Below are 12,103 nucleotides of genomic sequence, written 5' to 3'. Positions count from 1 at the left end.
GAGAGAGTGGGAAAGAACAAGAGAGAAAAGGACAGGTAACCAAATATAGTAAAAAAGTTCACACTTCCATGATCTACTCACTCACTTCAACTAGGCTCCACCTTTTGTTTCCATCACTTCTCAGTGCTTTCAAATTATGATCTCATGAGTAGATGGAATTACAAGTCCCCATAATCCAATCACTTCCCCCAAACCCTGCTGCAACCAGCCTCTCAAAGCAATGAGCCTTTTGGGGAAAATGTTGGATCCTAATCATAACACTTGGTGTAGGGTCCAGTATATTTTTCCTTTGTTGACTCTTATATTTGACTAACATACACCTCTCAATACCTTCCTAAAAATGGATGCCACGGAGGTAAAAATATTTGAAGACCTTGCATTCTGAAGTAATCTTTTCTTTTAATTTGATTGATAGTTTTACTGGGGATAAAATTCCAGGTTGAAAATAATTTTAGATATTAAAATTTAAAATTAGATTTTCAGATTTTAAAAACACCATTCCTTTTATTGTGCAGAGTTGCTGTTCAGAAGACTGAATCCACTCTAATTCCCATCTCTTTATATGTAATTCATTTTTTCTGTCTTTCTGGAAACAATGGAAAACTTTTCCCTTCATTCTGAAAATAACTTAATAGTATCTCTTATTTATTAATCTAGTCATATGGGCATTCCTTGTTAATCTTTAGGCTCAATTTTGAGAAATTTTCTTATTGTGTTTTACTATAATTTCTCCCAAGTTTTCTTCATTCTCACTTTACCCAGAATCTAAATTATACATGGGAATCTCCTGAGTTGACGCTATAAGACTTCAAGCTTGTTTTCCTTTCTTATTTTCTCTTTGCCTCTTGTTACACTTTCTTGACTATTTAATTATTCAATCTTTATATTTAAGGTTTTTTTGACTGACAAATGTTTATTTTTAAAAGTTATTTTTGTTTCTCTGAGCGTTTTTCATAGTATTTTGTGATAGATTTACAGAAATAGTATCTTCGCTCATAAGTATTTCTTATAATGTATTATGTAAAAATACATTATACAGTATTATATATACATTTAAAAATGAGAGTCAGGGAAGATAAGGACTTGGTCAGAGTTCTAAAACTAGCAAGGTGTAGTCATAATCTTTGTCATATTAAAGGGTATATGCTTTATATGATTGCTATTAAGATTAAATGGGCAAATGCATACGACACACTTAAAACAATGAGTGGCATAGAGTAATTATGAAATTAAGTATTTGTTCTTAGATTTTATTTCTCAGGATATTAATCAAATCATATCAAAGGCATTTTCATCTATTATATATGTTCATTCTTTTTTTTTTAATAGAGGCAGTGTTTTTGCCCTATTTCATGTTATAGGCATCTCCTCAAATGCCTTGTGACTTTAGCTATATTTTCATACTTAAAAATGGTGCCATATCAAGATGCTGACAATCAACTTTTTGTGACTGTACAGGTTCTGTTGTTGGCAGGGCTTCATTCTAATGTAACCATGTTAGTTCAGGGCTACTGCCTTGAAAACTCACAAATATCAGCATGATTAAGACTTAATTTGGCCCTTCCATATTCTTGAGTTTAGAATGCTAGAGTACCTACTGTGTGTGGATCTCAGGTACATATCTTGTGTCCTACAATCTGAGAGAACCACATAGGAAAGGACTAGAAATTTTTCTATTCAAAATATAATGTTTTGTTTACTTTTCCTGGTTTTAGTTTCATGCCTACCAGCTCGGCCAGTGTCTTCCAGATTATTGAAAGTCTCATTCAATTTCTCTAGAGAGTAGATTTGTCTGTTGGTTTTTTTTGTTTGTTTGTTTTTGGTACCAGGGATCGAACTTAGGTCCTTGCGCTTGCGAGGCAGGCAGCGGAACCACTGAGCTAAATCCCCAGCCCAAGAGTAGATTTGTCTATTCTCTCTCTGATCCTGAAATACTTTCCTGTCTCTGTGAGGTGGAGAAAGGAACAGAGAATTCAAGCCTCCTATGTACATACTTTCAACTAATAACATTTTTTATTTCTTAATTTACTTCAGTCTCTTTATAGATCTGGTTCTTCCACTCTTTAAGCTAAATGTACAATAATTAGGTAGGACAAACTCACTAGTTTCTTGTGTCTCAAAGCAGGAACTTTAACCATTTTTTGGAACTTCTGAGTCAGTGGCTCTAATATCTGCTTTCCATCATAAAACATGCGTGTTCACTTGTGTATTCAGTCTTTGACAGTTCTTTTTCTTTTCTGTCATTTTCTGGATATTTTAAATAAAAGTTTAATTGTGTGTAATCTATATACCTACTTTTCTACTTTACTGATTTTTCAACTGTGTATAGAGCTTATATATTAAAGAATCTAAGTTGAATTTGATATTTTAAGTGCTAACTTGTTAACCATTCTTATTGTGCTTGTGAAGCTTCCTATAGTTGACATCATTGATGATCTCTTAGCATCTATTCCAGTCTCCCTTGTTATGTAGTGTTTGTGCACTTTGACTATGACTGAAACCATCCAAAGCTTAAAAGATAAGGTAAAGGCCAAAGATTCTGTACTAAAAGCTCCACCTATAATACTATATTTCTTGAAACAATAATTTCTTTAGTAGCAGAAACATAATGTTAATCTAATCGGAATAAAATTTTGTTCTCTTTGGCAAAGATAATCATTCTCACTTTTGGTACCTGGACTGAAAGAGAAGGGAACTAACCATAGTTGTTGCTGGAAAAAAATCTGGAAAACCTGACAGAAACAAGCTCTAAGAGTAAGAATCAGCTTTAAGTGAAGCTAATATGTTTCATAGCAGGGTGTAGTGGTACATCCATGCCTATAATCCCAGAACTTTGGGAGGCTGAGACTGGAGGATTACCATTGTGTAGCCTGGGATAGACGAGTTTGAGGCCAGCTTGAACCATAAAGCAAGACCCTGTCTCAAAGTAAAATATGTTTCCATTTATGTACTTACTAAATATTTCTTGTAAATTATGAGAAACTCAGATCAAATAATGGATTTGCATAATTTGTTCAACACCAATATCTCACTTTGTTTTCTACCAGTTCACAATTAATTCATTATTATTAAGGAAATCTACAGAATGCCTTCTTGTACTACAACAGCTATCTCAATCTGTACCATCTCATAGTTAATCCAGTTTCATGCTCCCTGAGAGAACTTCTGAAATGATGCATGGACATTTTCTTTTTTGCTTATCACCTAAGGAATACCAAGTAGTAACAGGATTTTGTTCAACTTGACAACCAGTAACATCCTCCTTGTTTCAGGTTTATAGCCTTCTCAGAAAGATTACAAACTCCTGGTGACCGGGAATCACATCTTGTATATATATGCATTCCCCACAACTGAACACATTTAGTTGTGTGGAAAGTGGAGAAGGATATTTAATAAGTATTTAAAATAAATTCAACACTATCACAAACTACAAAGATCATAAAACAATGATTATTAAGAATCAAATATATTTGTAATCACTTATTTGTCCCTGGAGGACATCCATATGAATGAAAATTAAGGAAGCTTTCAGAAGAGACTGTGAGAATCTGTGGAGACACGTGGTGGCGCTGCAGGATAATATCTCAGGAAAAAATTATACCAACGATGTGGATACTTAGCCTGGGCACACACAAAATTGGGGAAGACTGAAAAGAACAAGTCCTCAAAGGCAACCTAGAAGCCATTTTACAGGGTTAAAAATTCTTAGACTTCCGAGGATTTAGTGGACAGCCCAAAAGGAACGTTTCCTAAAACTGCACAGTGGAGCTGAAGCCATTCTGCAGGAAGCCTTCAGTGAAGGAGCTATGGAGAACATAGAAGAAGGCGCTCTGCAGACAAGGCAAGTCCTGCTTCTCTTTGTTTTTTTTGGAATATCTCAGGCAGACCTTCAGCCTGGGAGTTTTTCAGTGGAGGAGGAAATGCAAAGCGGGACGTTTATAGGCAATTTGGCAAAAGATCTACGACTGGAGGTGGGTGAGCTGTTCTTACGAGGGGCTCAGGTGGTCTCTAATGATAACAGACAGCCTTTGCAGCTGGACATAAATAGCGGGGATTTGCTGTTAGGTGAATCGCTAGACCGGGAAGAGCTCTGTGGCTCCACTGAGCCTTGTGTGCTGCATTTCCAAGTGTTAATGAAAAACCCCTTGCAGTTTTTTCAAATTGAGCTTCAGATCAGGGATATAAATGACCACTCTCCCATCTTCTTGGAGAAAGAAATGCTCCTAGAAATCCCAGAGAATAGTCCTGTTGGTGCTGTGTTCTTAGTAGAAAGTGCAAAAGACTTAGATGTAGGAACCAACACCATAAAAACCTACATAATAAGTCCTAACTCTCATTTCCACACTAAAATGAGAGTCAATCCAGACAATCAGAAATACCCAGAGTTAGTTCTGGACAAGGCGCTGGATTATGAAGAGCAGCCAGAATTCAGCTTCATCCTTACTGCACTAGATGGTGGGTCCCCACCCAGGTCCGGGACTGTCTTGGTTCATGTGGTGGTCGTAGACACTAATGATAACTCTCCAGAGTTTGAGCAGCCCTTTTATGAAGTAAAGATTCCAGAGAACAGCATCCTTGGTTCACTGCTTGTCACTGTCTCAGCTTGGGATTTAGACTCTGGAATAAATGAGGAAATTACATATACATTTTCTCATGCCTCAGAAGATATTCAAAAAACATTTGAAATTAATCAAAAGTCTGGAGAAGTTAGGTCAACAGCACCCTTGGATTTTGAAACAATTGAATCATATTCCATAATCATTCAAGCTACAGATGGGGGAGGGCTTTTTGGAAAATCTACACTCAAAATTCAGGTGATGGATGTGAATGACAATGCTCCAGAAATTGCTGTGTCTTCAATTACCAATCCAATCCCAGAAAATTCACCGGAGACTGTAGTTATGGTTTTCAGTATTCGAGACAGAGATTCTGGGGATAATGGGAGGATGATATGTTCTGTCCCGGGGGACCTACCATTCGTGCTGAAAACTTCGGTTAAGAATTATTACACCCTAGAAACGGAGAAAACACTGGACAGAGAGAGCAGAGCAGAGTACAACGTCACCATCACGGTCACCGACTTGGGGACACCCAGGCTCAAAACCCAGCACAACATAACCGTGCAGGTCTCCGACGTCAACGACAACGCCCCGACCTTCACCCAAACCTCCTACACCCTGTGGGTCCCCGAGAACAACAGCCCCGCCCTGCACATCGGCACCATCAGCGCCACAGACAGAGACTCAGGCACCAATGCCCAGGTCACCTACTCCCTGCTGCTGCCACCGCCCCGCGACCCGCACCCGGGCCTCGCCTCGCTCGTGTCCATCAACGCCGACACCGGGCAGCTGTTCGCGCTGCGCGCGCTGGACTACGAGACCCTGCGCGCCTTCGAGTTCCGCGTGGGCGCCGCCGACCGAGGCTCGCCCGCGCTCAGCAGCGAGGCGCTCGTGCGCGTGCGCGTGCTGGACGCCAACGACAACGCGCCCTTCGTGCTCTACCCGCCGCACAACGCGTCCGCGCCCTGCACCGAGCTGCTGCCCCGCGCCGCCGACGCCGGCTACCTGCTCACCAAGGTGGTGGCGGTGGACGCAGACGCCGGCCAGAACGCCTGGCTGTCCTACCAGCTGCTCAAGGCCACCGAGCCCGGGCTGTTCAGCGTGTGGGCGCACAACGGCGAGGTGCGCACCGCCAGGCCGCTGGGCGAGCGCGACGCGCCCAGGCACAGGCTGCTGCTGCTGGTCAGGGACAATGGCGAGCCGCCGCTGTCGGCCAGCGTCACGCTGCACGTGCTGCTGGTGGACGGCTTCTCGCAGCCCTACCTGCCGCTGCCGGGGGCGGCGCCCGAGCGCGTGCCGGCCGACCCGCTCACCGTCCACCTGGTCGTCGCGCTGGCCTCGGTGTCCTCGCTCTTCCTCTTCTCGGTGCTGCTCTTCGTGGCGCTGCGGCTGTGCAGGAGGAGCGGGCCGGCCGCGCTGGGTCGGGGCTCGGTGCCCGAGGGCCCCTTCCCGGGCCCCCTGGGGGACGTCAGCGGCACGGGGACCCTGTCCCACAGCTACCGCTATGAGGTGTGTCTCACTGGAGGCACTGCGACCAGCGATTTCAAGTTTCTGAAGTCTGTTACCAGCAACCATGAAGAGGCTGGGAATGATTTGGAGGAAAATTCTATCTTTGTAAATGGTTTGGGGTACAATTAGCAATTGTTAAATTTTTAGACTATTCCAGATAAAAGTTTGGTGTTTTTTTTTTTTAACATTTTAGGACTCCATTTAGGGTTGTTGTTGTTTAGAAGGCCACATCTTTTTCTGAAAAATTCTCTCTTCAGCGGAGTTGTACTGTCACAGCCATATTTATTTTATATGACCCATCTCCCTCTGTGATTTCAGGCAACAGGACAAAGAGGTATACATTTTTCTTTCTTTTCCTCCTCCTCTTCCTGTTCCTCCTCCTTCCTCTCTCTCCCCCTTCCTCTCTCTCCCCCTCCGCCCCCCCATCCTCCACCCCTTTTCCTCCCTCCTCCCTCGGGCCTTCTCTCCTTTTCCCATCCTCTCCTCTGCCTCCCCCATTCCCCTCCCTCTCTCCCTCCTCCTCCCCTCTCCAGCACTGGGGGTTGAACAGCTACACTGAATTATATCCTCAGCCTTTTTTTTTTTTTTTGAGACAAAGTCTCCTTAAGTTGCTAAGCTGCCCAAGCAGAAATCAAACTTGTGATGCTCATACCTCAGCCTTCCAGAGTGCTGAGATTGTAGGCTTTTGCCACTAACTACAGCCTGCTGGTTGTAGACAAGTCTAATCCAAACTGGGCTAATCTGATCCTTGGGTTTTTAATGGGTTTAGAGACCTGATATAATATAGTCTCTCTGGTACAAACTTTACAAGAAAGTAATTTCATATTTGGTTAAATACAGGGAGAGAAGTACAGAAAATCTATCCATTGAGAGAGGACAATGCCAAATCGGTAACCTTATTGTAAATTTTCCTATTTTAGATGTTTCATTCCCCCCTAAGTCTGCTTTCTCTTAGATTTTTGAACATATGCTCTTTTAATAAACTTCCTCCAACTAAGATTGCTAAGTGAGAATTTTTATTAAAAATTATGTTTAGATATTCTTGCATGAATTGGTTAGACCTTACTATTGACTTGAGATATTTATTGTGGCTTTTCCTATTAATATAACATTTACAATAAAAATGGTGTTGACATTCATAGTGCGGAAGAGATAACCAGAAGGTTTTGGTAAAATAGATAATTTTGAGAAGAACTGGGAGATCTTTTCAGTGGTACAGTTTTCAAAGTGTTTAACAGAAATACTTAGAAAATTCTGCCACATAAGAGATTTTAGATATCATTAGTGTCAAAATAACATTAGTGTGAAATAACCTTGACATGGAAAATGTTTCTAGCTTGCCTTATTCATGGAATAATCATAACTTTGTTGTTATTTCTTTTTATAATGTATTTCTTTGGTTAAGAGGTGCCACAGTATTTTGTCATTTAATGGAAATACATTTTAGATCAATATGAGTTGTTTTAAATTACTCCTCAAAAGGTCATAGACATAGGTACTTGAGAAGACAACATCTTGTTTATATAACTTATATAAAGAACTATAACTGCAACTGGAGAAGAACCCTATCAGAATTTTTTAATTAATTGTGATTTACCCTCTGATCGATTTGACAAATATTTGTAGAGCATCTACTATGTACCAGGGATTATTTTAGATATTTGGGATGTAGCAGTGATAAAAGCAAGGTTATAGTACTTATAAATGATGAAAACAAATGATTAAATATGTATACTTATGCTATATCAGATGATAAGTGCTGGAGAGAAAAAAATTTAAGACAAGTGCCCTCATATAAATTTTCTCATATTTAGAAACTTTCATAAAGTTATACTTCTTTGACCCTGTGTGGAAAGGATATCATTAACTGGAATGAACTTGTAATTTTTTCCTTGATGTAATTCAATACTTGTCGTACATAGGCTGCCTAGAATCTACATCCAGGGGAATCAATTTCTTTTTTGATGACACATTTTTAAGAAATCACATAGATGTATGTTATTCATTTTACAAGATTACTGATTGCTATCATGTCTTCTTTCACTGCTCAGTTTCCCTCAGATACCCCCGAACTATATTATGGGCTATAGAAGGTAGGGAAGATGTCTAGGTTGTTTGCTGATGTATTTCAAGAACCTGGCACATAGAGATCAGTACTTCTTCAAGAATGAACAATTATGATTGCATGACTTAGTGATTAATCATCTCCCTTCCTCCAAACAATTTCCAAATTTCTAATGACTTCTACAAAAATAGTATTAATGTAGCAATTCGTTTCTAAGCAAAAACCAACGCATGGTGGCGCTGCAGGCTAAGGCTTTAAAAGAGACCTCTGTAAACGCTAGGAACCCTAGATCTCCAGCGGAAGAGAAAAGCCTGTAAATAAAGTTCCGACCAGTAAGTCTTCAGATATTCCTACTTACCTCCTATCCCGAGAGGTTATCCAACTGACACATCGATCCCTGTCTCAGTCCTATTGCTCCCTGAGGTACTGCTGAGCCCTTTTCCTGGATAGACCTCTGCAAAAGGAAAGATGGAGGCCTGTGGGGAGCGGAAAGAAAGGCAAGTCCTCATTCTCTTTCTCTTACTGGGAGTGGCTCGGGCAGGCTGGGAGCCCCATCGCTATTTTGTGCTGGAGGAACTAGAGAGCGGCTCTTTTGTGGCCGATCTGACCAAGGACCTAGGACTGGGAGTGGAAGAGCTAGTTGAGCGGGGAGCCCGGGTGGCCTCCGAAGATAATGAACCACGCTTGCATCTCCATCAGCAGACTGGGAAGTTATTATTAAATGAGAAATTGGACCGGGAGGAGCTGTGCGGTCCAGCCGAGCCCTGTGTAATGCATTTCCAAGTGTTACTGAAAAAACCACTGGAAGTATTCCGAGCTGAGCTACTATTGGGAGATATAAACGACCATTCTCCTGAGTTTCCTGAAAGAGAAATGACTCTGAAAATCCCAGAAACTAGCCCTCCTGGGGCTGTGTTTCCTCTGAAAAAAGCTCAAGATTTGGATGTGGGCATCAACAATATTCAAAACTACAATATCGGACCCAACTCTCATTTCCACGTCTCCATCTACAACCGGGGAGATGGCAGGAAATACCCAGAGCTGGTGCTGGATAAAGAGCTGGATCGTGAGGAGCAGAGCGAGTACAGATTAACTCTGACAGCTCTGGATGGCGGCTCTCCACCGAGAACTGGCACAACCAAAATCCATGTCTTGGTCATGGACGTTAATGACAATGCCCCTGAGTTTGCGCAAACGCTCTATGAGGTCCAGGTACCAGAGAACACACCTTTAGGGGCCCTCATTGTCAAGGTCTCTGCTAGGGATTTAGATACTGGGACAAATGGAGAGATATCATACTCCCTTTACACTTCTCAGGAGATAGCCAAAACTTTTGAACTAAGCAGCTTTTCAGGAGAAGTTCGACTAATTAAATTACTAGACTTTGAGACAATATCCTCATATGAACTAGATATAGAGGCATCGGATGGCGGGGGACTTTCTGGAAAATGCTCTGTTTCTATTAAGGTGTTGGATGTTAATGATAATCCCCCAGAATTAACTATTTCATCACTTACCAGTCCTATTCCTGAAAATTTCCCTGAGACAGAAGTGGCTCTGTTTAAGACTCGGGATCGAGACTCTGGAGAAAATGGAAGAATGCTTTGTTCCATCCAGGATGACATTCCATTCACGCTGAAACCTTCCGTTGAGAATTTCTACAGGCTAGTAACAGAAGGAGCTCTGGACAGAGAGAGCAGAGCAGAGTACAACATCACCATCACGGTCACCGACTTGGGGACACCCAGGCTCAAGACCCAGCACAACATAACCGTGCAGGTCTCCGACGTCAACGACAACGCCCCGACCTTCACCCAAACCTCCTACACCCTGTGGGTCCCCGAGAACAACAGCCCCGCCCTGCACATCGGCACCATCAGCGCCACAGACAGAGACTCAGGCACCAATGCCCAGGTCACCTACTCCCTGCTGCCGCCGCCGCCCCGCGACCCGCACCCGGGCCTCGCCTCGCTCGTGTCCATCAACGCCGACACCGGGCAGCTGTTCGCGCTGCGCGCGCTGGACTACGAGACCCTGCGCGCCTTCGAGTTCCGCGTGGGCGCCGCCGACCGAGGCTCGCCCGCGCTCAGCAGCGAGGCGCTCGTGCGCGTGCGCGTGCTGGACGCCAACGACAACGCGCCCTTCGTGCTCTACCCGCCGCACAACGCGTCCGCGCCCTGCACCGAGCTGCTGCCCCGCGCCGCCGACGCCGGCTACCTGCTCACCAAGGTGGTGGCGGTGGACGCAGACGCCGGCCAGAACGCCTGGCTGTCCTACCAGCTGCTCAAGGCCACCGAGCCCGGGCTGTTCAGCGTGTGGGCGCACAACGGCGAGGTGCGCACCGCCAGGCCGCTGGGCGAGCGCGACGCGCCCAGGCACAGGCTGCTGCTGCTGGTCAGGGACAATGGCGAGCCGCCGCTGTCGGCCAGCGTCACGCTGCACGTGCTGCTGGTGGACGGCTTCTCGCAGCCCTACCTGCCGCTGCCGGGGGCGGCGCCCGAGCGCGTGCCGGCCGACCCGCTCACCGTCCACCTGGTCGTCGCGCTGGCCTCGGTGTCCTCGCTCTTCCTCTTCTCGGTGCTGCTCTTCGTGGCGCTGCGGCTGTGCAGGAGGAGCGGGCCGGCCGCGCTGGGTCGGGGCTCGGCGCCCGAGGGCCCCTTCCCGGGCCCCCTGGGGGACGTCAGCGGCACGGGGACCCTGTCCCACAGCTACCGCTATGAGGTGTGTCTGATGGGAGACTCTCATAATAATGAGTTCCAATTCTTGAAGCCTATTTTCCCCAAGATTCTGGACCAAGATTCTGGGAGAAAGTCAGATGGTAGTTCAGCTTTTCAGAATAATTTAGGCATCTGAATCTCCTTACTTGGTATGTTAGTTTTGTCTGCTTTGCTTTTCACTTTTTTTTTTTATCTTTATAATCATCTCTCATCCTTCTTTTTACTTTATTCTCTCTTAGTATGTTTTTTTGGTCTGCTGTATATCATTTCTATTAGTAGTGTTTTCTATCAGGAAATTTCATATTTCGGATTAAATTTTTAGTATTAATTCCTGAAGAAAGTTAACCCCGTCTAGTAAACATAATTCTAATTTAAAATATATTTCCCAGTATGCAAAACTACATAAAATGTAAGATTGCTCTTTTGTTATGCTTTATTTTAAAACGTTAGAAGGCTTTAGTTTTTAACCCAGTTGTGACATTTCAATAACCTTGTTTCTGTTTGAGATGTAATCAGTTCATATTCATTCATGTCCAGTTTCTTTCAAGATCTCTTGAAACAATTTTAATTTGGATTTTCATTAAGCAGCAACAAGAATAATTTCAGACTATTTCAGTGTCACATTTGTAAACATTAGACTTTTACTTTAAAATACATGGTGTCTCATGAAAATATATTTGCATCAACTATTATTTATCATCTAATCAATGTAGAAAAATTGGGGGGCTCTTCCTTATCTCTAACTCAAGTTGTGATACTGATAAAGTGCTTGACAGGTGCTTTACTGTTACAAAGATTGACCATATTTAAGAAGTTCCTACAGAGCCAATTGGTTCTATGAGGCCTAAATGACCAAGTGGTGCATTTTTTTTTCTTTGCAATTGTCCCTTGCTATTGAAGGGAAATTCTCAAGTGAGCTCAAAATTCTGGAATTACAAGAGCTTCTGATGTTACAGCATGCTAATATTTACTTACTTTTGAATGCCTATATTTTTTGTTTGATAAAAATTTAAAAATACATTGTAGTACATGCTGCTCCTGGAAGTTAACCAAATGAAAAAAAAATTTCTTTTTTGGTACCGGGGATCGAACTCAGGACCTTGTGCTTGCGAGGCAGGCGGCAGAACCACTGAGCCAAATCCCTGGCCCTAAACAAATTTATTAAAGAATATGTTGATGAAGGAATTGAATGATTTGGAGAAATTATTTTGAGGAATAATGCCTATCCCCAAAGATGTCCACATTCTAATTTC

At 43.1% G+C, this 12,103-nt stretch overlaps 2 protein-coding genes across 2 annotated transcripts; both read left to right on the top strand.

Moving 5' to 3' along the window:
- The first annotated feature begins 976 nt into the window (after nucleotides 1-976).
- LOC147826690 (protocadherin beta-12-like) lies at nucleotides 977-7,067 on the top strand. The gene has a single exon (XM_087180640.1). The coding sequence runs from the start codon at nucleotides 3,807-3,809 to the stop codon at nucleotides 6,195-6,197; it is 2,391 nt and encodes a 796-aa protein (XP_087036766.1). The 5' UTR covers nucleotides 977-3,806; the 3' UTR covers nucleotides 6,198-7,067.
- Nucleotides 7,068-7,250: 183 nt separating this feature from the next.
- On the top strand, nucleotides 7,251-11,524 carry Pcdhb15 (protocadherin beta 15). The gene has a single exon (XM_087180641.1). It carries the CDS (start codon nucleotides 8,602-8,604, stop codon nucleotides 10,984-10,986), a length of 2,385 nt encoding a protein of 794 aa, XP_087036767.1. The 5' UTR covers nucleotides 7,251-8,601; the 3' UTR covers nucleotides 10,987-11,524.
- Nucleotides 11,525-12,103: the final 579 nt, after the last annotated feature.

Source organism: Heterocephalus glaber, unplaced genomic scaffold (genome assembly GCF_053883595.1).
Source record: "Heterocephalus glaber isolate CG9 unplaced genomic scaffold, H.glaber_assembly_v1.0 deba00001463, whole genome shotgun sequence".
Classification (NCBI taxonomy): domain Eukaryota; kingdom Metazoa; phylum Chordata; class Mammalia; order Rodentia; family Bathyergidae; genus Heterocephalus; species Heterocephalus glaber.
This window is presented reverse-complemented; position numbering and strand designations above follow the sequence as displayed.

Coding starts and splice junctions, on each gene's coding strand:
- LOC147826690 (XM_087180640.1), top strand. CDS start 3,807: ATGGAGAACATAGAAGAAGGCGCTCTGCAGACAAGGCAAGTCCTGCTT.
- Pcdhb15 (XM_087180641.1), top strand. CDS start 8,602: ATGGAGGCCTGTGGGGAGCGGAAAGAAAGGCAAGTCCTCATTCTCTTT.